At 65.7% G+C, this 22,421-nt stretch overlaps 2 protein-coding genes across 3 annotated transcripts; both read right to left on the bottom strand.

Moving 5' to 3' along the window:
- Positions 1-5,879: 5,879 nt before the first annotated feature.
- On the bottom strand, positions 5,880-6,999 carry INS (insulin). The gene is made up of 3 exons (XM_057728982.1): positions 6,958-6,999; positions 6,547-6,750; positions 5,880-6,030 (listed from the first exon to the last, which is right to left on the bottom strand). Exons 2-3 carry the CDS (start codon positions 6,731-6,733, stop codon positions 5,885-5,887), a joined length of 333 nt encoding a protein of 110 aa, XP_057584965.1. The 5' UTR covers positions 6,734-6,750; positions 6,958-6,999; the 3' UTR covers positions 5,880-5,884.
- Positions 7,000-9,277: 2,278 nt separating this feature from the next.
- Positions 9,278-16,216, bottom strand: TH (tyrosine hydroxylase). 2 transcript variants are annotated; one of them, XM_057728002.1, is made up of 13 exons: positions 16,115-16,216; positions 14,481-14,696; positions 13,550-13,724; positions 13,185-13,273; positions 12,885-12,952; positions 12,516-12,566; positions 12,049-12,194; positions 11,809-11,944; positions 11,622-11,691; positions 11,051-11,107; positions 10,753-10,848; positions 10,318-10,451; positions 9,278-9,437 (listed from the first exon to the last, which is right to left on the bottom strand). In XM_057728002.1, the coding sequence occupies exons 1-13, from the start codon at positions 16,214-16,216 to the stop codon at positions 9,278-9,280; spliced, it is 1,500 nt and encodes a 499-aa protein (XP_057583985.1). The 2 variants fall into 2 exon arrangements, with proteins under 2 accessions (XP_057583985.1, XP_057583986.1); XM_057728003.1 differs by having other exon boundaries at positions 16,127-16,216.
- Positions 16,217-22,421: the final 6,205 nt, after the last annotated feature.

Raw genomic sequence — 22,421 nt, 5'->3', positions numbered from 1 at the left:
GCCATCCTGGGCGGCGAGGCCCCAGCGGGAGGACTGAGGGCTCATGCTGTACGGCTCGCACTGCGGTGTGTCCAGACGGGGAAAGCAGTGGGCTGGAGGAGGCCTGGAGGCTGACCCAGCTCAAATCCCTGCTCTGCCGATGGACCCAGGCAAGCCGGGTACCTGGGCAGCCACGTCCCTCTGACCTCACAAGCTTGACACACTGGTGCCTGGAAGCCCTGAGGTCAGAGGACAGCACTGACCACACACCGACACGCGTTCCTTGTTGTCCATCATTATACTCTCAGTGCAAAGTTATGCTTGCCCCTGACCACCCTGACTGATGGCACTAGGACATTCTTTCCTGGGTGTTGGTGGCTGAGTCATGGCCCCGGCAGGTCCTGGGACACTTGCCATCCTCTCCATCCCCTGCAGGTAAAAGTTGTCACCTGAGAGGGCTCTGGAGTTTGAGGGGAGGGGGACTGGCCAGGCAGGGAGTCTCGCCCTGTCCCCGGGCACACAGGAGCCCCAAGGTCCCCTGGGCCATGCACAATCCCTCCCCCAGCCTGCTCTCAGCCTCATTCCAGACATGTGAGCCCTCCGTGAAGCCAGCCCTGGGCCTCCTCCCGGCAAGGCCCCGCCTCCCCACATGCCAGCGGCTGTCTCCCCAACCACCGGGAGCAAGAGGCCCGCCCCTTTCCCATGCGAGACACCTCAGCTGCCTCTTGCCTTTGCTGCTGGGAGGGGCAGCAGGCTTGTGGAGCACAGAGGCCCAGAGAGGGGAAGTAACTGCTGGAGATGCAGAGCGAGAAGCCACCAGACATGCCCGTGGCCGCAGCCCTCCCTCAGCCTTCCTCACCTACAAGCCCGCCCCACTGAGGCCAGCTCAGTGCACGCCCAGATGCGGAGGAGGTCCGAGACCTGCCCTACTGGGGGAGGAGCTGAGAATCCAGTTCAGGGGACCTGCTGACACCATGACAACGGGCTCCACCCACACACATCATGCCACTGGACCCTCACCGCCAAGGCAGGGAGAGTCTCCTTGGGTTCCCTTTTCATGGATGGGGAAACCGAGGCTCAAAGATGTTAACTAACTTTCCCAAGGCCACACAGCCACGGGCAGCAGAGCAAGGACTTAATCCCCAGCTGCCTGGCCCACCAGCTCTCACCCTTCAGCCCTGCATGGTCCCCAGTGGCCCCTCCTGCTGGCCCCAACATGCTGAGGGCGTGTGGGAGGTGAGGTGCCCACAGGTCTTGGCCCGTTGTGTCCTCCAGTCCTCAGCCTGTGCCTTCTTTTTGGCCAGGGGCTGGAGGATGACATCTCTGTGTGAGCACAGCTCCTAGTATGGCTCCAGGGAGGGTGGCACCAGCTGTATTTTCCCCACGGCAAGCCCTGGGCTTGGTTTGCACCCTCGGTGGTGACAGCCAGGTGTGAACTTGATCTTAAGGTCTAGGCACTTGAATGGGGACACAGGACGCCTCCTCCAGGAAGCCTCCCAGCCTGCCTGTTCTGACTTCGTCTGATCTGTGCAGCTGGAATTGGGGGTGGGGGGGACCCTCAGCCCTCACCTCTCCTGTTTCTCCTCTGGCCCTTCCTCCCATCCGGAGCCTGGCCTCTCTGCCCTCTCCATTCCCACAGCTGGACCTGGTCCAGGAAGCACCCCCAGCAGGTGACCGAGAATAGACCCATTATCTAGTCCTCAAGGGAGGAAGCCCATCTTCCATCTTCTCCTTCTCCCTGACCCTTGAAGCGTTCTCTGGATGGGCTGAGCTTGTTGGGCGTCCGGTGGCTGCCAGGAAAGGCTAGGGAGACCAGGGAGGGCTGTGGTGGACCAGGGGAAGCCAAAATAGGTCATGGAGGGCAGAGGGGGCCAGAGAAGGTCAGCAGGGGTTAGGGAGGGAGAGAGCCCCATGTTCAACCCAGGGCCCCTGGTTCACCTCCTCCCAGCCCTGTTCTGGCTGCCCGCTGAGCCTGACCCACAGCCCAGAACCTGAGGCCCAGAGAGGGAGGGGGACTTCCAGGGAACCCCAGCAAGTGGACCACAGGTGTGGGAGGGGCAGGTGGGATGCCCCCAGGGAGGCCAGGCTGGAGTGGGGCCAAGTGCTGAAGTGAGGATGGACTTTGAAGAAGAGAATCGTGTGCTTTGAGACCCAGTGTGAACAGCCACAGGCTGAAGGGCTGCTGGGGCGCCGGCTCTGTTTTCCAAAAACACAGATGGGCTGGGCGGGGGGTCAGAGTGAGGCCGGCGGAATGCATCCCCCCCCCCCGCCACCGCCCCGCCCCACGAGGTTCTGAGGACTCAGCAGCCGGGTCCACGTGGGGCTGCAGAGGGTGGGGCCACCCAGAGCTCACGGGCTCTGCACCCCCCAGGCTGGAGATCTGGAGGCCCACCTTCATCCCTGGCAAAGCACAGAGCCGGGCACGGCTGGGAACGACCCTGTGACCTTGACCCTGGGTCTACATCTCCGAGCATCTCTGGGTGAGGGGAGCCTGGGAGGCAGCACGCGCCCCCACCTCCATCCTGAAGGTCCAGGGGTGCCCCCAAGATCCCATATCTCAGCCCAGTGCCTTGGAGGATGGAGCTTGTGGGGTGACAGACCCCAGCTTCTGAGGGCAGCCTCAGGGACCCCTCTGTGGGTTCCTAGAGACTGTCCCAGGGCTCTCTGGGTCAGAACCCCAACAGCAGCAGATGGCAGGAGGTGCCAGGGTTTAGCCAAGGTGGAGTGGGGCTAGGGGGCTGCCTGGGGGTTGAGCTGAGGACCTGAGGGGTGGGGGCCGGTGCTTGGCTGGGGGCAATGGGGAGGCACCCCCGCCGTCTCCACTTTCGGAGGAATCTGCCTTGCTGTTCCTGCACAAAGCCAGAAAAAACAGTGCCGGGGGGAGGGTGGCCGGGGCCCCAACCCCGTCTGTCTGTCTGTCATCTCCACAGCTCCCAGACCCCTGACCCCCCCACCCCCAAACTTTCTGGAACTGACCTCTCTCCTCCCAGCACTGGGCGGGAGAGATGGGGGTGGACATGGGAAAGAACTAACCCTGACCCAGCTGGACCGCCTGCCTGAGGCCTCCTGGGCCCCGGGTTCCTGTCCCCAAAGCCCCCACCTCACATGAGCCTTCTAGCTCTGGCGGCCAAGGCGGCTGCAAGCAAAGCGAGGGGTCACCTGGCCTGATGGCGGCAACTGCCCCCCAGCGCCCAGCCTCAAATCCCCCAGGCGCTGGAGACCCTCGGCAAGGCTCCCGCTGGGCACAGGTGCCTGGCGTGCTCAGCCACGATGGGGGCGCTGGAGGGTGTCACCCCCGAGGACTCCCGCCCCAAGTCTCTGCTTCTGGGGCTGGAGGGTCAGACTCTCACTGGAGATGTTTCCAGAATGCTGGGGCCCTTGCGTATTTGTCCAGCTGCTCCCCCAGGAAGCCTGGGCCCGTGAGAGGGGTGTGGGCTTAACTAGAGGGCTAAGACCTCGGCACCCTCTCTCCTTCCCAAGCCTCGTAGCCTCCAGAGCCCAGGGCGGCCAGCCCGTAGGGCATCTCCCAGAGCCCCACGCGTCAGGAATGCGGGCGGCGGGACAGCAGAGCCCTGCAGAGGGACCACTGTCCGGACATCAGGCCCCGTGCCGCCGGGAGGGCAGCAAAAGTGGGGCTGTGGCACCCTCTGCTGGTCCTGTCTGTGAATGACTGCTCTGACCGCCTTGCCCACGTGGACAGGTGCCCACCCAGTGAAACCACCCGCACCAGGGGCCTGACCCTGCTTAGGTCCAGAGGGCAGGCTCCCCAGGGTGGGACTCGCAGCCTTGCTGGACACAGACACTGGCCTGCACTCTGCCTGGGCGCTGCTGGGGGCCTTTTCTAGGAGCCCAGGCCACGGGTTCCTGGTCTTGCTCCCTCTTCCCAGCCCGGCCCCCGCCGGGCACTAGGGCCTCAAGGGCAGGGTCTCCACCCCAGCATCCTTGCGTCCACCTCTCATGGCCCTCGGGATTTGCTCAGGCCCGGAGAACAGCGAGGACAGTAAATATTTACTGCCAACAGGAAAAGGCAAATACAGCCCCAGTGGCCAGATGGAGGTGGCCGTTCATCCGTGCCAGGGGCAGATGCAATCCGGGGAGCCAGCCTAGAGGCAGCCACACAGGCAGAATGTCCTTGGTAAGTGGGCACCAGAGGGCCTGACCCCAGCCTCAGTCTCCCCATGGAGCACCGGTGCAGCCGTACCCACCCTGCCCTACCTCCCATGGCACGTGTGACAGTGCAACATGGGCGATGCCATGGTGAGTGCACAAAACATGGGTGGGGGCTGCGCCCAGCATTTGGACCCCCCTGCCCATGCCGGGGTGACACCCAGGACTGCACACAGCTGACGGCCTCTGCCAGGCCCGTGGGCCAGCGAAACCCAGGGCGCAAGGGCAGGCCCCGACTGTTCTGTTCCCAGAAGGGGCGGAACCTGGGCCTGGGTTGGGTGGCAAAGCCAAGGTCTGCGGGCCTGGCTTCCGTGGGGCGATATGGGGGCTCCAGGAACCAGGGGCACCTGGGGTTCAGCACACAGGGGTGCCGAGCAGGAGACCAGGTCCGATCCCACCCTGGCCCCCGGGGCCCCAGGTGGCCCTGGGCAGCCACTTCTCCCTCCCTCCCTGACCATGTCCGTGCGGGGGGCACGGAGGGCCCCCACCCCACCTGTTCAGAATACATCACCTGGGGCCCAGGGGCGGGCTGCAGAGGCGGTGGGGGTGGGGGGATGCTGGGTCTCAGAGCTGGGGCGGGTCTCAGGAGGGGCGAGGGAGACAGGCCCCAGCCCAGGCAGGGGGCCAAGGACAGGGTCACACGGTGGCCCACAGCCTTCCCCACCCGGTGGACCACCCTCCCGAGCCCCCCGCACCACCCAGGTCCAGCCAAGCTGCGAATCCTGCCAGCTGGGATGGGCCCCCGTGTCCCAGGAACCCAAAGGCCTCCTCCCTTCCCACAGAGCCTGTTGGCACCTGAGGGGGAGGGGAAGCGTCCCTGGGGTCTCACTGGCTGCCGGGGCCTTGAGGGCAGCCTGACTCCGACCAGCCCACTTCCCAGCCCAGCTGTGTGCAGCCGGCCTCGGGCACCCACCTACCTCAGCTCCTGCAGGGTGCCCCGGCCTCTACCCGTGCGAACGGGGCCTCCGGGGTGATCCCATGGGCAGTTCGCCGCTCATCCCGGCCACCCCCTCCCCCTCCTCTTCCGGGTCCAGTGTCCAGCCATCCACCCGCCTGCCCAGCCCTGGCCTCCACTCCAGGGGCGGGGCCTGCTGGGGGCCTGCGGCCTCTCCCCTGGGGGTGGTGATGTGGCCCTGGGGAGGGGGACCAGGGTGAGAGCCTCGGGGTTGCAGGGAGGGCTGCCCAGCCGGCCGGGAACCAGGCCAGCCTCTGAGTGGTCTGCAGCCACTGGGGCCCAGGCGTCCAGCCCCAGGCCTGGTCACCCCGAGCCCTGGCCCCAGGTGGAGCCTTCAGGAAAGATGCCAGTTGATTTGGCCTGGGCAGCTGGCAGGCTGGCCAAGCTTTGGCATGGCCAGGTCACCCTCTGACCTCCCAGGCCATGGCCAGCCCAGGCAGCACTGGGCTTTTCGGCATGACCGGTGGCGGCCTCGGCGGGTGCCCTGCAGAGCCACCCTGTGCAGCAGTGGGTGCTGAGGAGAGGGTGTCAGGAGACCGGAGCTCGCCACCTTGGGGGCACTGCCATGGGCCCTGGTCCCTGTCCACCCGCATGCCTGTGGGCTCCCAGTGCCGTGTGCGATGCAGAGGGAACAGAAAGGGGTCTGGGTGCCCCCCACCCCCAGTCGCCCCCTCCCCCCAGGCCACACAGAGGACGCAGCAGAGCTCATTCAGGGGGTTTATTGATCACAGGTGGGGGGAGCGCAGAGCTGGCCACCTGCCCAGAGCGGGCGCCAGCTGGGCCCTAGTTGCAGTAGTTCTCCAGCTGGTAGAGGGAGCAGATGCTCGTGCAGCACTGCTCCACGATGCCGCGCTTCTGCAGGGACCCCTCCAGGGCCGAGGGCTGCAGGCCGCCAGTGCCAGGGCCTCCGCCCAGCTCCACGGCCCCCACTGCGGGGAGAGACGGTCGGGCAGACGGCGCTCCCCTGCCCGCCCTGCCCAGCCCTGGAGCGGGACCCTAACCAGGTCCCCTGGTGCCCGTCCTGGGCCTGCCCCCACCCTCTGCCTCCCCGCAGCCTGCCCAGGACAGGCCCTCTCCTGGGGGCGATGGGCGTCTCCCATGGGCACCCTGCATCACCAGCACATCCCCCCCGAGACGATCAGCACCTAGGACTGGACTCACTTCAGAAGATTCCTCCTTGGAGCTGCCCTCTTCGGAGGAGCGGAGGGAATGGGGGATGGGGTGGGAGTGGCGCTGGGTGAGGCCAGGGGAGAAGGGAGTGGGGGTGAGGGGCAAGCCCACCCTCAGGTGTTGTCCTGGCTCAGCCCCCAGAGAGCTGGTGGGTTACTTTCAGGATGTGACCAAGGGAACATCATTTCCCTTAAAAAAAAAAAAAAAAGCCTCCTGTCCTCCCCCTGGGCTCCTGTTGGAAGCCAGGGTGGGGGCAGCAGGGCGGAGGGGCTCACCCTGCGGGCCCTCCAGCTCCCGGCGGGCCTTGGGCGTGTAGAAGAAGCCGCGCTCCCCGCACACCAGGTACAGCGCCTCCACCAGGTGGGAGCCGCACAGGTGCTGGTTGACGAAGGCCAGGGCTGGGGCGGGCGCCCAGAGGCCCAGCAGGGCCAGCAGGGGCACGAGGCGCGTCCACAAAGCCATGGTGGGGGGACGAGGACCTGGGGGACGGGCAGGGTTGAGGCTGGCGAGAGCCACCCGGGACCCCCAACCCTGCTCACCCCCCAAACGCTCCAAGAGACGCGCCCACGTCCCCGTGTGCCGCTCAGCAGGGCTCGCGCCTGGGCCCCGACGCCCTGGGCCCCGATGCCCTGGACCCCAGCGGGGCCACCCCAGACCCAGGCTGACGCGGAGCCCCCAGGACAGACCTGCTTGCTGTCGGCCTCGAATGCAGCTGGTCCCGAGGGCTGGGGGCTGCTGGGCCCCCGCCAGCTTTATAGCCCCCGGCCCCACGGCCTGGCCCATTAGGGCCCCAAGGGGGTGGCAGATGGCCGAAGGCTGAGGCTGCAGTTTCTAGATCATTTCCCCGCTGCTGGGTCTGCAGGAACCTCTCCTTGGTCGTCAGCACCTCTTGGGGCCACGGGGCCATTAGAGTCTTAACGAGGGACCGGATGCCAGGTTGTCCCCGCTCGCAGCTGGGGGCGAACGCCTCCACGGGGGCTGAGCGCCCGCCCCTCCACCCCACCGCCCTGCAGGGGCCCCATCGTCCACCTTAGTCCAGGGAGTGGGAGGACCCCTGCCCGCTGTCCCTGGGCTGCCCTTGGGGACCCAGAGATGATCCAAGGCCGTGGGGTGGGCGGTGAGGAAGTGTCTCCTTGGCTCCTGGCCCCAGCCCCACCCACCCCGGCACAGGGCAGCTGAGACCTCCAGGTCCCCGGGGCACTGCCAAGGGGGCTGGACTCAGGGAGCCACAGCTGTAAGGCCCCTCAGGCTGACCCCTGTCTCTCATCTTCAATGTGGGGGTCACAGGACGTGTGGGTGGGGCCCTACCACGTCCAGCCCAGGCACCCTCTCGGCCCCCACCCCTCAACCCCTGCTCATCTCCCCCACCCTGACTCCTTTTGGACTCGGCCCCATGACCCCATTGCATCCTTTTTCTGTCATTTGGGCCGAGCCCCTGTGGTGCCCCCAACCCCATGGACAGGCCCCTGGAGGGAGACCCAGACCCTATCAGCCCCCCACTCGGAGGAAGGGGCTGGGCCCTGCCTTCCCAGGACACCGTGGTGTCCGGAGGCCCCTCTGCAGCCAGGGGAGATCTGGGGGCCTCTTAGGGAGGGGTGTGCAAGGCAGGAGGCCGGATGTGGGAAGACTCAGGTGGGAGGGAAGAGCCAAGGGCCCAGTAGGGCAGGAGGGGGATGAGTCCGCCGTTAGCCCTTCCTCAGGGTCTCAGTGAGGAACAACCATCAGAAGTGTCCCCTTCGGGGGCCTCATAGGCTGAAGGGACATGGGTACAGGAGGGCTAGTCACAGACAAGGTGCTTGAGGTGCAACTGATGGAAGGACCGCCAGGGAGGGCTGGGAAGGAAGGCTTTGCCCAAGAGGGTCTTGACGGATGAGTAGGAGCTTGCCAGGATTGACATCCTAAGAGCTTAGAGCCAGGGTCCTGGTGGTGGGAGGGGGAGATAGGGGAACCAGAGGGAGAGAGCAAGGCCTGGAAGACGGGCTGGTGTCTACATCCTGCAGGAAGTAAGGAACCAGCTGCCTCCCAGGGAGCCCCAGGATGCCCACTCCAAGGGCCAGGGCCAGGGCCAGGGTGGGAAAAGGGGCACCCAGGGCTGGGCCAGCACCGGAGGATGCTGGGGGCTCTAGCTGGGGGGCCAGGTCCAGACCTGTCGAGGAAACAGAGACCAGAATCCAGCCCCCTGCCCGCCTTACTGGGGAGACCGAGGCCCAGAGATGTCACCTGGCGCCAGCTCAACTGGCCTCTCCATCAGCACACATTCGGGGGTGGTGGTGGCGCTCCCACGTGCTGTTCTGGGTGGGGTGGGGGGTGGGGATCAGCGGCGGCTGCGCCTTGGGCCCCCCATTCCTCTGCTAGCTCTCACGGCTGGCCCCTGGAGCCCTGTCCCCTCCTCCCAGTGGGGACACTGGGCTTGTGGGGAGGGCCAGCCGACAGCCCTGCCTCAGAGACCACACCCGTGTGTCCTGCCCCCCCCAAACCCCAGACCAGGTCCCCACCTCCATGCTGCCGCCCCACGGAGACGAGACAGCTCAGCCAGGACCCCCTCAGCCCTCTGGAGCTGCTGGCGGCTCAGCACAGGCGGGTCCTCTGGGTGAGCAGGTGACCCAGGGCTGCCTGGAGGGGGAGGGGCAGCAGAGGAGGCTCTGAGCAGGGCTGGGGCAGAGCGTGAGGGGCCCAGGCACCCAGGGGCGAGCCCGGTGCCCAGACACAGACACAGATGCCGGGTGGGTGCTCACAGCGATCCTTTCTTTTATTGAGATTGCGAGCCGGCGGCACACGGTACACGGACGGCACATGGGTGGCACATGGCACACAGGCGGCACATGGGTGGCACACGGCACATGGGCGGCACACAGCAGACACCTGCAGGCAGAGGTGGGCAGCAGGGTGCCCTCCGGCAGGTGGATCTCGGGCGGGCTCTTGGGGTGCCCTGTGAGCCAGCCCCTCACGTGGGCGGGGGAGGCCAGGAGACCCGGCCCAGGGGGCCTGTGGGGTGGCATCCCGCATCTAGCTGATGGCACTCAGAGCGTGGGTGAGGACGTGCAGCTCGTCCTGGACACCGTCCAGGGCGCGCTGGATGGCGTGGGGACTGTCCAGCACGTCGATGGCCAGCGTGTACGGGTCGAACTTCACAGAGAAGGGGCGCTGGATGCGGGAGGCATAGCTCCTGTTGTGGGGGGGGACAGCAGGGACCCTCCGTCACCCGTGGGGAGGAGCTGGGGACCGATTCTCCTCCATTACAGTAGGCTCAGAGCTCCCAGGACTTTTCTGAGCCACCTGGGTCCCCAAAGCTCATTCTGTCCAACCACCCAGACAAGATGGGAGCCTGAGACCTCTTCCAAGGGCTGAGAGGTGTTTCTGGTGGGGAGGGACAGGTCTTTCCCAAGTGAGCCTCTGCCAGCTCCAATTCGCTCCGGCCACTGAGACCCCCCGGCCTCCTGCCAGCACTCATCCCTCCCTGCTCCTGCCCAAGGCCCAGTTCAGCCAGGCCTCCTCCTCCAGGAAGGCTTCCATACCTTGTGCCCTGGAGAGTTCATTACATCCCTGTCCCTAAGCCTGTGTGTGGGATCCAACCTCCCCCCCACCACTGCAGGCACATAGATCCTGGACCTCAAATTTCCCTGTGACAACAGGAGCCTGGCTGGAAAGGGGTCCCTTCTGAGGGTGAACTGGTGGGGTGTGTTGGGCTCTGCCCACCTCCCCTGGGCACTGCAACCCCAGCCCTAGAAAATCCCCAACCCCCAGGATCCCCACCTGGCTCTGAGTCACCCCAGCCCTGCTCCTCTGTCCCCCCACCCTTCCCAGGACCCCAGCTACTCAGAGGGCACACATCCATCTTACAAAGTCAAACTTCACCTCCTAAAAGCCTGGCCTTGACCTGGCCACCAGTCCCACAGGTGTCCCCTCCCCAGATTTTTGGGGGTCCTGCTGCGGGACGGGTGTTGTAACCAAGGTGTGCACCGTTTGCTCCCCTGTGAAATGGGTTTGCAGGCCCGCCCGCCAGCCAGCTTGCCCGGTGTCGGGGCGCCGTGGGGGTCTCGGCCCACCTGAGCTTGTCCTTGGCATCGCTGAAACTCTCGGACACGAAGTAGACGGGCTGGTACGTCTGGTCCTGGTAGGGCTGTACGGCCGCCGCGTCGGGGTCGAAGGCCCGGATCTCGGGCTCCTCAGACAGGGAGTGCTGGCGGGAGGCCGGGGGGGGGGGTCTCAGTGGCCGGAGGGAATTGGAGCCCCGTGACCTGACTCCAAGGTGGGCTCTGTGTGTGGACTCATACCGGCACCCCACCCCCGACCGTGGGTCCTCTCGAGGCCTGGGGACATGTGCGTGGGACGGGGCAGGGACAAGCTTCCTTGGCCCCCCTAACAGGGCACAGTCCCTTGCTCCAGCCTCCTGGGAGGCCCGAATCCAGGATGCACAGCCAAGGTCACCGTCCCCACTGGGACCCGGGCTCCAGTGCCTTCCAGGGTGGGGGTGGTCTCACCAGGAGCTCCCCGTAGGAGGACAGCAGCCCCGCTCCGTAGGCCTTCACCTCGCCGTTCTGTTTGCATAGCCCAAACTCCACGGTGAACCAGTACAGCTGGTGGGGGCAGCCGGCAGGGTCAGCCAAGGGACCGCTGCCACCGCACAGCAGCCCCCACCGCCCGTGGCCCCGGGCACCCCACCGCCCGTCAGGCAACGCCGAGCCAGGCTCCAGGCAGTCACAGCGTGAGCAGCGGAGACCTCAGCCTGGACAGGAGGACCCGGCCTGCACCCAGGGCCCTGCAAGCGGTGGAACCCACCGTGGACAGCTTCTCAATCTCCTCGTCTGACACCCCCAGGGATGCGAGGCCGATGTCCTGTGGAGGGGGGAGAGCTGAGGGGGGAGAGGCTCAGCCCACCGCGGCTTGGGCACCTGTGTGAGGTGAGGGTGCTGGGGGTGTCCGCAGCCCCTCCGGGGTCTCCTGGATACTGCCGGGGTGCAGGGACCCCCCTCGGGGTGCAGGGACTCTCCCGGGATCCAAGGACCCAGGACCGCCCTCTGCCGTTCCTGGGAGAGCCAGCAGGTGGCAGCACAAGCCGCGGGAATCTGCCCCCAGCTGGTCCCCTGGGCACCAAGCCCGGCTGACTCTCGGCAAAAGGCCATTTCCTAGTCTTTGTTCTAAGGTGGTCTTCCCAGAACAGGCCTGAGCACACCCAGCACGCCGGCCCACCCTTCTATTCCAGGAAGATGCCCTCTCTCTGAGGTCTTGTGACCTAGGTGGGCAGCGTCCAGCCCCGGGGGGTGGGGAGAGGCAGGGAGCACCCATCACGGCAGGTGCCACCCCCCAGCCCCTTGGCTGGCACCTGGCTCCTGAGGCCTCGAGGACACACCTGGGAGAACTGGGCGAAGGTCCGATCGGCCAGCATGGGCACGTGGCCCAGCAGCTCGTGGCAGCAGTCCCTGTGTTGGGGGCGGACATCCGGTGGGGCTGGGGGTGGGGGGTGGGGCGGCGGCAGCCTGTCCCCCCCTCCACACCGGCCCTCAGCCCCCGCAGGCCCCGGAGGGCTGGGCACTCACGGCTCGGGGGAGTGCATGGGCGAGGAGGCGTGGCGGATGTACTGCGTGCACTGGAACACGCGGAAGGCCAGGCTGGCCAGGAAGTCCCGGGCGGACAGCAGGCCAGCCACGGGCCGCAGCTGGAAGCCGGTCCGCTCTGCACGGGCGGCGGCAGGGTGGTCAGGGAGCAGGGCGGGCGGGGCGGTGGGCTGGCCACCCCAGGCCCTCCTCCGGGCGCCCCCCACCCCGGCAGCGCCGCACCCTTCAGGAAGCGGGAGACGTCCTCCAGCTGCGGGATGCTGTCCTCCCGGTACCCGCAGAAGCGCTCCAGCAGCTCGAAGGCCTCCAGGTGCTCCCGGCACGCGTGGGTGGCGTAGAGGCCCCGCAGCGTGGAATAGACTTCCTTCCTGCAGGTGAGGGGCTCGGGCCCAGCTCCGCACCCACATCCCCGCCACCTGCTCCAGACCCCTCCCTGCATCCAGCAACCCCTCCTGGTGGGCGCTCTGCCCTCTCCCTGCAGGCCCCTCACTTGGCCCTAAGACTCTGGCCACTGGGAGTGGACATCTCCCTTTGGAGGGATTCAGGGGGCTGTGGGGGCCTCGGGAAGTCCCTTGTCCACCTGGACTTGGTCTGTCCTGCTGGAGGCCTCCCTGCGGGGATTCTGGGGGTCTTCCCCGGCCCTCCTCATCCCCACCCGCCCCTCCCCAGCCGCCGCCTAGGGGCCTCACCAGGTGGCAGTCTCCTCGGCCGTGTATTCCACGTGGGGAATAGGGTCTCCTCTGGGGAGGGGGTCAGCAGTCAGTCCAGGCCCCCTTGGGGAGGACGTGTGGGATGTGGGTGGACAGGAGGTGCCTGAGCTGAGTGCCCTACAGGCTGTGTGGCCACAGCAAGTAGCTTAACTGCTCTGTGCCTCAGTTCCCTCAGATGTGACCTGGCGACCAAGACTCGGTGACCGTGGTGACAGTGAAGATGATGGCACTGGTGACAAAGACGTCCCTCCCCACCCCACCCCACCCCCCGCCCAGGTCTAGTGTGAGGCTAAGGATGGGGTCTGGGTCTCAGAGAATGAGGTCCCCAGGGTGGGGGGGGGTCCTTACTGCTTGTACTGGAAGGCGATCTCTGCAATCACCTTCCTGCGCTGGCGGTACACCTGGTCCGAGAAGCCCTGACGGCAGAGTGGACGCCGTCGGAGGCTGCCCCGCCCTGACCATCAGCCCTCCCCACCCGCAGCCCAGATGTGGCTCTGACACCGGCAGGCACCAGGCAGCTGCACCCAGCCAGGCCGCAGGATCCACCAGGACCCGGGCAGCAGACAGACACTCCGTCCGCACCCACCATCCCGACCATGAGTACGGGGACAGGTCAGGACCAGGGGGCCTGGGGAGGCACCAGCTCACCGGATGGTCCATGTCCAGGTCAGGATCAAACTTAGTGACCAGGTGGTGGCACTTGTCCAGCTCGGAAACTTTCCTTGGGAACCAGAGGACTTCACGGAGGACGGAAGGTAGAAGGACTGGAGTGAGTGTTGGGCCCGTGGGAGGAGGGTCCCCCCCCCGGAAGCGGCCTCCCAGCCAAGGTGGGGGGTCCAGAGGAGACCCAAGCCCAGACATAGATGAGGAGAAGGATGGAGGAGGGCCGGAGCCAGCAGGGAGGGAGCCCCCAGGCCATACACGTGGTCACTGGGGTTCTCCTGTGGGATCCCACGCACCCCAATATCTCAAGGTCATGTGGTCACACTCAAGGGCAGAGGGGCCAGCCTCACCCTTGTTCTCCCCGACGCCCCGCACGTCTTCGGCCACGCGGCGCAGGGAGCTGAGCAGGGCGGGCAGGGCGGCACTGGGCACCTCGCAGCGCACAAAGTACTCCAGGTGTGGGCCCCCTGCCCGCAGCTTCTGGGCCGGCCGGGTCTCCAGGTGGTGGATCTGGGCTTCAAATGTCTTAAGAGCAAAAGCAAGAAGAAGGAGGGTGGGAGAGAGAGAGAGACAGAGATGGAGACGGACAGAGAGGGAGGTGAGGGAGCTGGGAGCAGGTGCCGGGGTTCGGCCTGCCCTGCGCCGCCCTGGATGCCCGTCCCTAGCTAGCAGCACACCGACGGCTTTCCAGACTCAGGGCTGATGCTGGCAGGTTTTGGCTGGGAGACGGGGTTTTGCCTAGTTTGTCTAACAGGGGTTGTCTCAGGGTCCCCCCAACCCAGCGTTCTGGGCGGGGCCTTCTTTGTGTCCCTCGGCCACCCCCAGGCAGCCTGACTGCCATCCCTGGTGGCCCACAGCTGGGGGTGGGCCCTGACCCTGCCGTAGCCGGGTCAGGAGGCTCAGGCCCCCTCCAAGTGACACTGAGTGCGGGGTGCGGGCGGTGGCTGGCTGGAAGGCTCTGTTCCCCCAGCCCCCATCACCCAGCCACAGGGACCCTCGGTCTCCACGGCCCTCGGGCCACATGGCCAGCGCGGGAGCTGGAGCAGAGTGGCTGTAATGTCGTTTGGGTGCCTGAGCTGGGAGCCAGCAGGTATCGCCATCAGCTGTCACACAGAGCCCTGCCCCCCCCCCACCAGTGTGAGGCGGTGGGCACCAGGTGGGCACCAGGTGGGCACCAGGTGGGCTGGGGGCCAGGCTCAGCATGCTCCCTAGAGCAGGCAGGTGAGGTGAGGGGCTGTGGCCCCCTCCCCACATGGCGCCAGACCCCTGCTGCCCCCTCACCTCAAACGCCTTCACGGCCCGGGACAGCGCGGGGGGCTTGGCAGCCCGCAGGGTGAAGAGCAGGGCCAGCGCGGCCTTCCCGTCCCGCTCCTCCAGGGCCCCGGCCCCCAGGGCCTCCTCAGGCTCCGTGGCCGCGGCCGCGGCAGCCTCCGCCTTCTCCCGCTCCTTGCGTGCGTCCTGGATGAGGCTCTGCCGTCTCCCCACGAAACGCGGGGACTGTGGGGACAGACACGCCCGCTGCCCCCGCTCTCGGCCGGACCTACGGAACCTGGGGCCCTGCTCCAGCATCGCGCCTGCCAGTGGGTGTCAGGGGAGAGGCTGCAGCGGCAGCGGGGGTGGCCCGGGGCAGACGCTGCGTGGCCTGCGCCCCAGGCCCCATCTAACAGGGCCAGGGGACAGGAGGGGGTGACTCGGGAGCTGCCCCGCTTCTCCTGGGCTGGGCAGGGCCAGGGGACAAGGGGTCCGGCCACCTGGGAGGGAGCTGCCCACCTGGTCCCGGGGACCCCACTCCAGCCCCATGGAATGACCTCTCCTCACGGCCCCACCCCCAGCCCTGCCTCCCTGCACAGGGGCCGTGGCCACACGTTGTCCACAGACTGTCCCCGAGACCATGAGCCCCCAGGGGCAGTGTGTCGCACCTCCCTCCGCCGTCTGAGCAGAGGAGACGCCCCCTGCCTGGGGCTCATCACTGGCAGCTGAACTTCCAAGAAGGTTCTGGTGCTCTCGGGTCTTGGAACACGGTGGGGGGTAGGTGGGGAGCCCTCCCCGGATCTCCCACTTGACTGCCAGTGGGGTGTGGACAGAGCCAGGGGCCTCCATGGGGGCACCCCCCTGGGAGCCTGGGGGGCACTTTCTACCCCTCAGCCGGTCCCCTGAGATGCTGCCTGCAAAGTAAATTTCTAGAACCCAACCCATGTTTTCTTTAAATCTCCATAACAGGAGTGATTTTAAACGTGCAGGGAGCGGATTATTCCGGGCCATCCCTGAGGCGAACGGGAGACCCCTCCAGTTATCCAGTCTCACAGAGCGGGTGGCCCAGTGGGTCTTCCCAGCACAGCCTCCCTTGAACTCAGGGGCTCCCAAGTGGTGGGCCAGGACTTGGGGGCCACCCCTGGTAGTCAGGGAGGCCCAGGTTTGCTGGGCAGGGAAGCAGGGGAGCTGGGTTTCAAGACAGGAGATCCCACATGGGACACGGAATGCATGGCAGGGGGAAGGGTGAATGATGGATGGACAGGTCGTTGGCTGGCTGGCTGGCTGGCTGGATGGCTGGCTGGCTGGCTGGATGGATGGTGGATGGACAGGCAGATGGGTGGGTGATGGATGGGAATGGTCCCGGAGGTCCAACCTCCCGTCAGCACAGCAGAACTGAGGCCTGCACTACCTTTGCCCAGCACCCCCTTTGCCCAGCACCCCCCACCATGAGCTGCTGCAGGTCCTGGGACACTGTCGCACACACACTGGGTCCAGCAGGACCCACCCACAGACATTCAAACCCCCGGCACAGGGGTTGCCCGTGGAGTCCGGGCAGGGGAGTGCTCGCGGCCAGGCCAGGGTGCAGGGCATCCGTGTGGACCCTGAGCCTGGGGCCGCCCACCAGCCTTCAGAGGACACCCCTGGGCTTCGGGGGCACCAGCCTGCCCTCTTACCATGATGGCCTCGGCCTGCTTGGCGTCCAGCTCGGAGACGGCCCTGCGGAAGCCCTTGGCCTGCGGCGAGGCGGCGCTGGGGGTGGGCATGGTGCTGGCGGGGTCCGGGCTCCGTCTCCACAGCCCTCTTCCAGGCGGCCTCTTATAGGCCAAGCTGACGTCAAAGCCCCTCTGGGTCCCCCACCTCCCACCTCCCACCTCCTCCGCATGCCCCTCCTGCTGCCGCCGCCTGAGGGAGGCAGGCTGGGCGAGGAGCGCGGAGACGCGGGAGAAAGGGCTCTGTCCCATTAAATCTAATTGCATCCACTGTCGCAGGCACCCAGGCAGGCGTCTGGCCCTTCCTCTGAATCATCTGGGCTCCGGCAGGCGTGCTCTGCAGGGCTGGGCACAGCCGGGCCCCCCAGCCCACATCCGAGCGGGCTGACGGGTGGGCACGTGGGGAGGTGGTGTTCCAGACACCCCACGGCATCCGTTACACCAAACCCTGAGCTTTGGTGGCCACTGGTCCAGGAATCCAGGCTCAGACCTCCGATGGCGGGAGGCAATTTGCTTTTCCAGAAGGCTCTTCGTATCACCAAATTTCCCAACAGGGTCCCAAGGCGTGTTCCCATTAGAAGCCCTCAGCGGGAATGTCATCTGCCCTCCCCCAGCCCCCTGTGCCTGGAACCCCAGGCGTGTCCAGTGGGGCCCAGAATGTTCCAGAAGTTCCCATCCTTCAGTGTGGAAGAGGATGAGGGATGCCGGGGTCGGGGAAGCCTCTAACACGTGTCCCACTCGCTCCTGCAGCCCAACCCCAGCCCCCCAGCGTTCCCCCAAGACGCTCTCACCACTTCTCCCTGGGGTGTCACCACCTCGGGGACATGCCCATCCCTGAGCACCAAGGGCCAGTGCCCACCCCTTCTTTGGGGGTCCCCGGCACCACGGGGCTCCCGGGACAACCTCAGCTCAGAGTTCCTCCTGAGTTCTGTGCACAACATCCCTCGGGTGGCGCCTGCCACCCAACCCCGGAGACCAGGGGACCGGAGGGGACCCCTCCTCGGCGCCAGGCAGGCGTGAGTCCTGCCATGTCTAACCTGCCGCCTGACCCGCCCCCACGTTCGGGCACAGCTTTGGGAAAGGAATGAGGACACTGGCTGTGAGGCCCCCAGCAGCTCCGGGCCCCTTTGGGGAAGGGAACTCTTGGAAGAGGAGACTCCCTGTGCCTCCAGGCATCGTGGGGTCAGCAGGCTGACCTAGGCCAGGGCCCCCAGGAAACAGTGATGTGGAGAAAGGAAGTGTGCCTGACGTGGCAACCACTGGAGGTGGGCTTTCTTGTGTCCAACAGCCCAGGGCGACTTACTGGACACAGCAGGAGCCGGCAGCCCTGGCCTCCCCCTTCCCCACTTCCGCAGGTCCATCCCTGGCTGGTCAATGTGTTGTCTCAGTTCACCTCTCCGGCACCCCTCAGGCCCTAAAGAAGTACCCACACTTCATCACAGTGGCCAGCCGCACCCCTTTCCTCCCAGACCTTCCTCAAACGTGGTCTGACCGTGCCATCCCCTTGCTCCACAATCCTCTATGGCTCCCCATTGCCCTCTGAAAGCAGCCTGGGTGACCCCCCTCACCCATCCCTGTGGATCTCATCCCCCAATTATCCCCATTTCCTGCTCCAGGAGGGTTTGAGCTCCGTGACACGCAGTTTGAAATACCATTTCTTACCCTTTTCTTCTCCTGGTGAACTCCTATGCATCCCACAAAACCAGCTCAGCTACCATTCCCTCTGTAATGCCTACCCTTTCTTGCCCCTGATATTAACCTCCCCCTCCTCTGCTCTCTGAGGGCAGGAACCCTGCTGGCTTGGCCCAGAGCCCTTGTCCCCGTCCCTGGCGCAGGCCCTGGCCCATCTCATATCTTAGACTCTGGGCTCCCAGAGATCATGTCTCAGTGGCCCCAGTCCCCAGGGCCCAGCCCAGAGGAGGGTCCACAGGGCTGTGTGCCCCAAAGGATGCTAAAAGGTTCTGTTGAAGACCCCAGCGGGAAAGGTGGGGCTGGCTCTGCTTTCATGGGCCGACGTGGAGGGTGGTGGGCTTCCACTGCCCTAGGCCACCGTGCCTGAGTCCCTGATGGTCCCCAGGGGTGGTCCGGGCGCCACGCCCAGCATCAGGCCTGCCGCAGCTCTGGACAGACTCCCTGTTCCCCCAGAAGCCCCCCAGGGCTCTCATGTGTCCCCTCCTGGGAGGGCTCCTGGAGACCCCTCGGTGACCTGGGTTCAGCCCTGCAGTGGCAGCTCGTGTACTCAGAGGGGGCCCCGAGCAGGGAGTGACACATCCACTAAATACCGCACAGGAGGGGCCTCCACTGCCGGGTGTGGATTTAACCTTTTGGCAAATGTCTCTGCTGATACAAATAATATTTTTAATCCCTTTTCCTCCCTGAGCTGGTGCCTGCGTGGAAGCTGTGTGGACCTGGCTTCCTGAGTCTGCCCTGGGGCCAGGCGACCCCCAAGCGAGGCCAGTGCGGAGGGTGGGAAGCTGGTGGACTCGCTTCAGGGGCCAGCGTGGCCCCTCTGGTCCCCAGTCCACACCTGACCACGCGTCCATCTGCGCATCCGTCCTGGGAAGCCTTTCCCACACATCTGCCCCTCCAGGGCTGGCAGAACTGGGCCCGACTCTGGGGCCCCCAGAGCAGAGAAGTGCTCCCTTTTCCTTTAGCCCCGCCCTTACTGTGTGCTGCACCCTCCTCCTCCCAAATGGTGAGGGGACCCGGGGTCCCCCAGGCCTGCCCCCGCCAACATATTCTGTCCTGGTTCTGCACCCTGGTCTCCTTCCCACCAAGCATCCTCTCCAGCCTGGGCCACCCAGGTGATCACAGTGTTTGCCTTCAGATAGGCCTTCATAGACCCATTCTGCAGATGGGAAGACTGAGGTGAGTGATAAGCCCAGGTTTCCCATCTCCTCTTTCTTTTTTTTTTTAAGAACTTTTATTGAGATACAATTGACATACAATAAACTGCATGTATTTAAAGTGTACAATTTTGTACAATTTTTTCTTATTAGTAATGTATATATGGCAATCCCAATCTCCCATTTCATCCCATCACAACCCCCCTCCCTCTGCTTTCCTCACTTGGTGTCCATATGTTTGTTCTCTACATCTGTGTCTCTGTTTCTGGACATGGCTCTTTCAAGGACCCAGTGGTGTCCATCCCCGGGCGCTCAGGGGCCCAGGCCCCAAGGGGAGAAATCATAACGGACCCATGCTGGGCAGGCAGACACCCCCTGGAGGGTGGGGCTGGAAGGGGCTCCACGGGGGAAGGTCAGGCGCGAGAGAGCCTGCGGCCTGGACGCAATCCACGGGGGAGAAGGGGCCGCGCACTGCGGGCCGGGCTTGGGGGAGAATCAGGAGGCGGGGCCAGGCGTGGAGGTGAGAGAAGCAGGGATGCAGCACAAGGCCAGGGCTCTGACAGCCCCTGCCATCCTTCCACCTGCTCCGGGCCTCGGCCCTCACCACCCGCACCCCTCCCCCGGGCAGCCCCCTCCCCTACCGTCATGCTGAGTAATTACAGACGCCTTGCCAGGCAATTAGGAGGTGCTGAGCTGCAGTGTTTTCTCTCTCAACAAGCGAGGCCCCCAGAGGACGTAATCGCCCATAATGACAGGTGCCCGCTCCTGGCATGGGGCCGGGCCTGGCGTGGGGTGGGGCAGCATGTGCCACCTTCAACCCCCAGCTTCATGACCGCAGGGCCATTCCAAGGCCTTGGGCAGCTCCCCAGGTGCTGGCCTCGCCCGTCGTGGGACCCCCAGGCCCTGCCCTCTTCCTCAAACCCTCTGAAGAGGGTCGCTGAGCGGGGCCTGCGTCCCACCCCTCCTGCCCGGGGCAGCTACGCAGGCCCCACAGAGAACAATACACACCCAGGGGGTCAGGGACAGAGGCCCTGCCTGGGCCGCGGCCCCCAGCCTCCCGCGGCCTGGACCCCAGGCCTCTTCCCGTCAGACCCACGTCTGGGGACAGGCAGGGAGAAAACCGCCCACCTCCCCCCAGACTGGGAGAAGAAGATTCGTGATGTCCTGACACACGGGCCTGTCAGAGCTGAAATGTCAGAGCAATTAGCCCTGATGGGGACATTGAGGGAGGAGTGGGAAGAGCCGGGCGGGAGCCGGCCGCCACACCGGTCGATCCGAAGCGCTCAGGAATAATTGGGCGTTTGGAAGTCGGGAGAGAGCCCAGCCAAGCGGGCCACACGTCCCCTGCCCCCTCAGAGAGCGCTCAACCCACCCTCACCCCACCTGGGCCCTCCTGGCTCCCTTCCCCTGCCAGGCCCTCAGGCCTGGTGGCCGCCCCTCCTCCTCCAGGCAGACTTCTTTCTTGCCCCCTCTCTGAGCTCCCTTCCCGTCAGCCCTGTCTCCTCATGGGTGGAACCTGCCTTCGCAGGAGGCTGAGCCCTGGGCTCGGTGCTGGAGACACCTTTGGGGGACAGGCAGGGGTCCTGGCTTAGGCCCCTGTGCTCCAGACTCCACTTTCCCCTCCACACAGTGGGTGCGTGGGTGTCTCAGCACCAGGCGTTGGTGCTCTTGCCCTGCACCTTCCCGAGGGTCCCCATCCTAGGATCCTCGCACGTACAGATCTGTCCAGCGCCCGGCACTGCGGTGCAGAGACGGAAGATGGGGTGAGACCAGTAGCCGGGATGTTGCCGCCAGGTTCGGGACCTGCGATAGGGAGCTGTACCTGCAGCTGTACTGGTCTGCGCATTTGTGGACCTGTGCCTGAGAACGTGTATGTACGCAGGTGCTTGTGCAAGTGTGTGTGGGTGAGCGTGTGCACGTGGTGTGCAGCTCAGGCTTAGAAGGCCTCGCCAGCCATAGTCGGCAGTACACAGGGTGAGCCCTGGCTCCGTGTCCCTCCAGACCCTCACACGAGGTCACAGCCAAGGCCTCAGGTTCCTGCCAGGTGCTCTTGGCTCCTGGGGGTCCCTCTCCAGACCCCTCTGCCTCGCCCCCACGCCAGTGAGTCAGCCTGCCCACGGCCCCTACCCACCACCCCCTCCCCTGGCCCTTTCTGTCCTCTGACAAATTAGCTGGAGAAAAGCAATAAGAGCCACATTCAGTTCTCATTAGTCACTCCCGGGCAGCCCGCGGCAGCTGTGCTTTGACGGCAATCAGGTCTAATTGCAAGCCCAGTGTCCCTCCGGCCCTGGTGCCACGGGCCCGGGTCCCAGTCACCTGCCCCTGCGGCTGCTCGGGGCACCCAGGCCCTTGGTGGCGAGAGGCTGTCTCATCTCGTGTCTCCACTCACCCCCGAGCCTCCCTCACATCCTGGCGGGGAGCCTGGCTTTCGACACCTGCCTCTCCCCTCATTGTGGCCCTGGGCTGCGTTAGTAGAAGACTAGTGGCCAAAATACGGGAGGGGACAGCCTTCCTCTGCTTGATGTGGCCAGACCACACCAACTGAACCTCTCAGCTGAACATCTGGGCAGCCAGGGCCCCCGGCTCCACTCCACCCGGCTCTTCCAGGTGCCCCGTGTCGCTGGGCCCTCCCTGCCTCCTGGGAGCGCCAAGCAGGGCCACCCCCCATGCCCCCATGCCCCCATGCCCCCAGGCAGCCTCCGCAGAGCTTCCTGCAGCCAGGCTGGGATTGGGAGCTGCCTGGGCCCGAGGCCCTCTCCGTGTCTGATCCCATCCCGTCCTCCCCTCCCGTACAGCCTCACCTTCGTTCCTCCCAGGGTGGGGAGGGCAGAGCAGCCCCCTCCCAGTCATCCTGCTTCAGTGAGGCTCCGGGAGCCGCCCTGAGGTCCCACCTTGCCGCCCCCCACTGACATTCTCTGGGCACAACGGCCGTGGCGACGCCCACCACCTGGCAGAACAGGAAGTGCTCATCCCACAGGAGACGGGTAAGGAACGTGGCCGGACCCAGCATGGCCTAAACGTCTGTATTTTCCCTTTATCTGACCTCCCGAGACATGTTTTGCTCCCTCTGGCTCTGGGAGCCCAGAGCTGGTACCAGACACAGTGCAGACCTGCAGGCGGAGAAACTGAGGCAGAGGGGGTGTGGCCAGCTGGGTCTCCAAGCTGACAGCACCGCACTTGGCGCAGGGCAGGGCCTCGTGTACCAGTGGGGAGCCCAAGGCTCAGAGAGAAAGCCTGTGTACACACTGCCCAGGGAGAGGGGCTGGGGTGGGGGCCTCACTGGTTCCTCAATGCCTAGCCTCCCCGCTGGGGTCTTCAGCGGGCAGCTTTCTCCCTGGGGCTGCCTGCCACCCCCCACCCCACCCCAGGCTCCTGGTCTGGACCCAGATGTGTGTCCCCCACTCCGTCTAAGC

The sequence above is a fragment of the Hippopotamus amphibius genome, chromosome 3, assembly GCF_030028045.1.
Source record: "Hippopotamus amphibius kiboko isolate mHipAmp2 chromosome 3, mHipAmp2.hap2, whole genome shotgun sequence".
In the NCBI taxonomy this organism is placed as follows: domain Eukaryota; kingdom Metazoa; phylum Chordata; class Mammalia; order Artiodactyla; family Hippopotamidae; genus Hippopotamus; species Hippopotamus amphibius.
The sequence above is the reverse complement of the archived record's forward strand: the minus strand, read 5'-3'. Positions and strand labels throughout refer to the sequence as shown.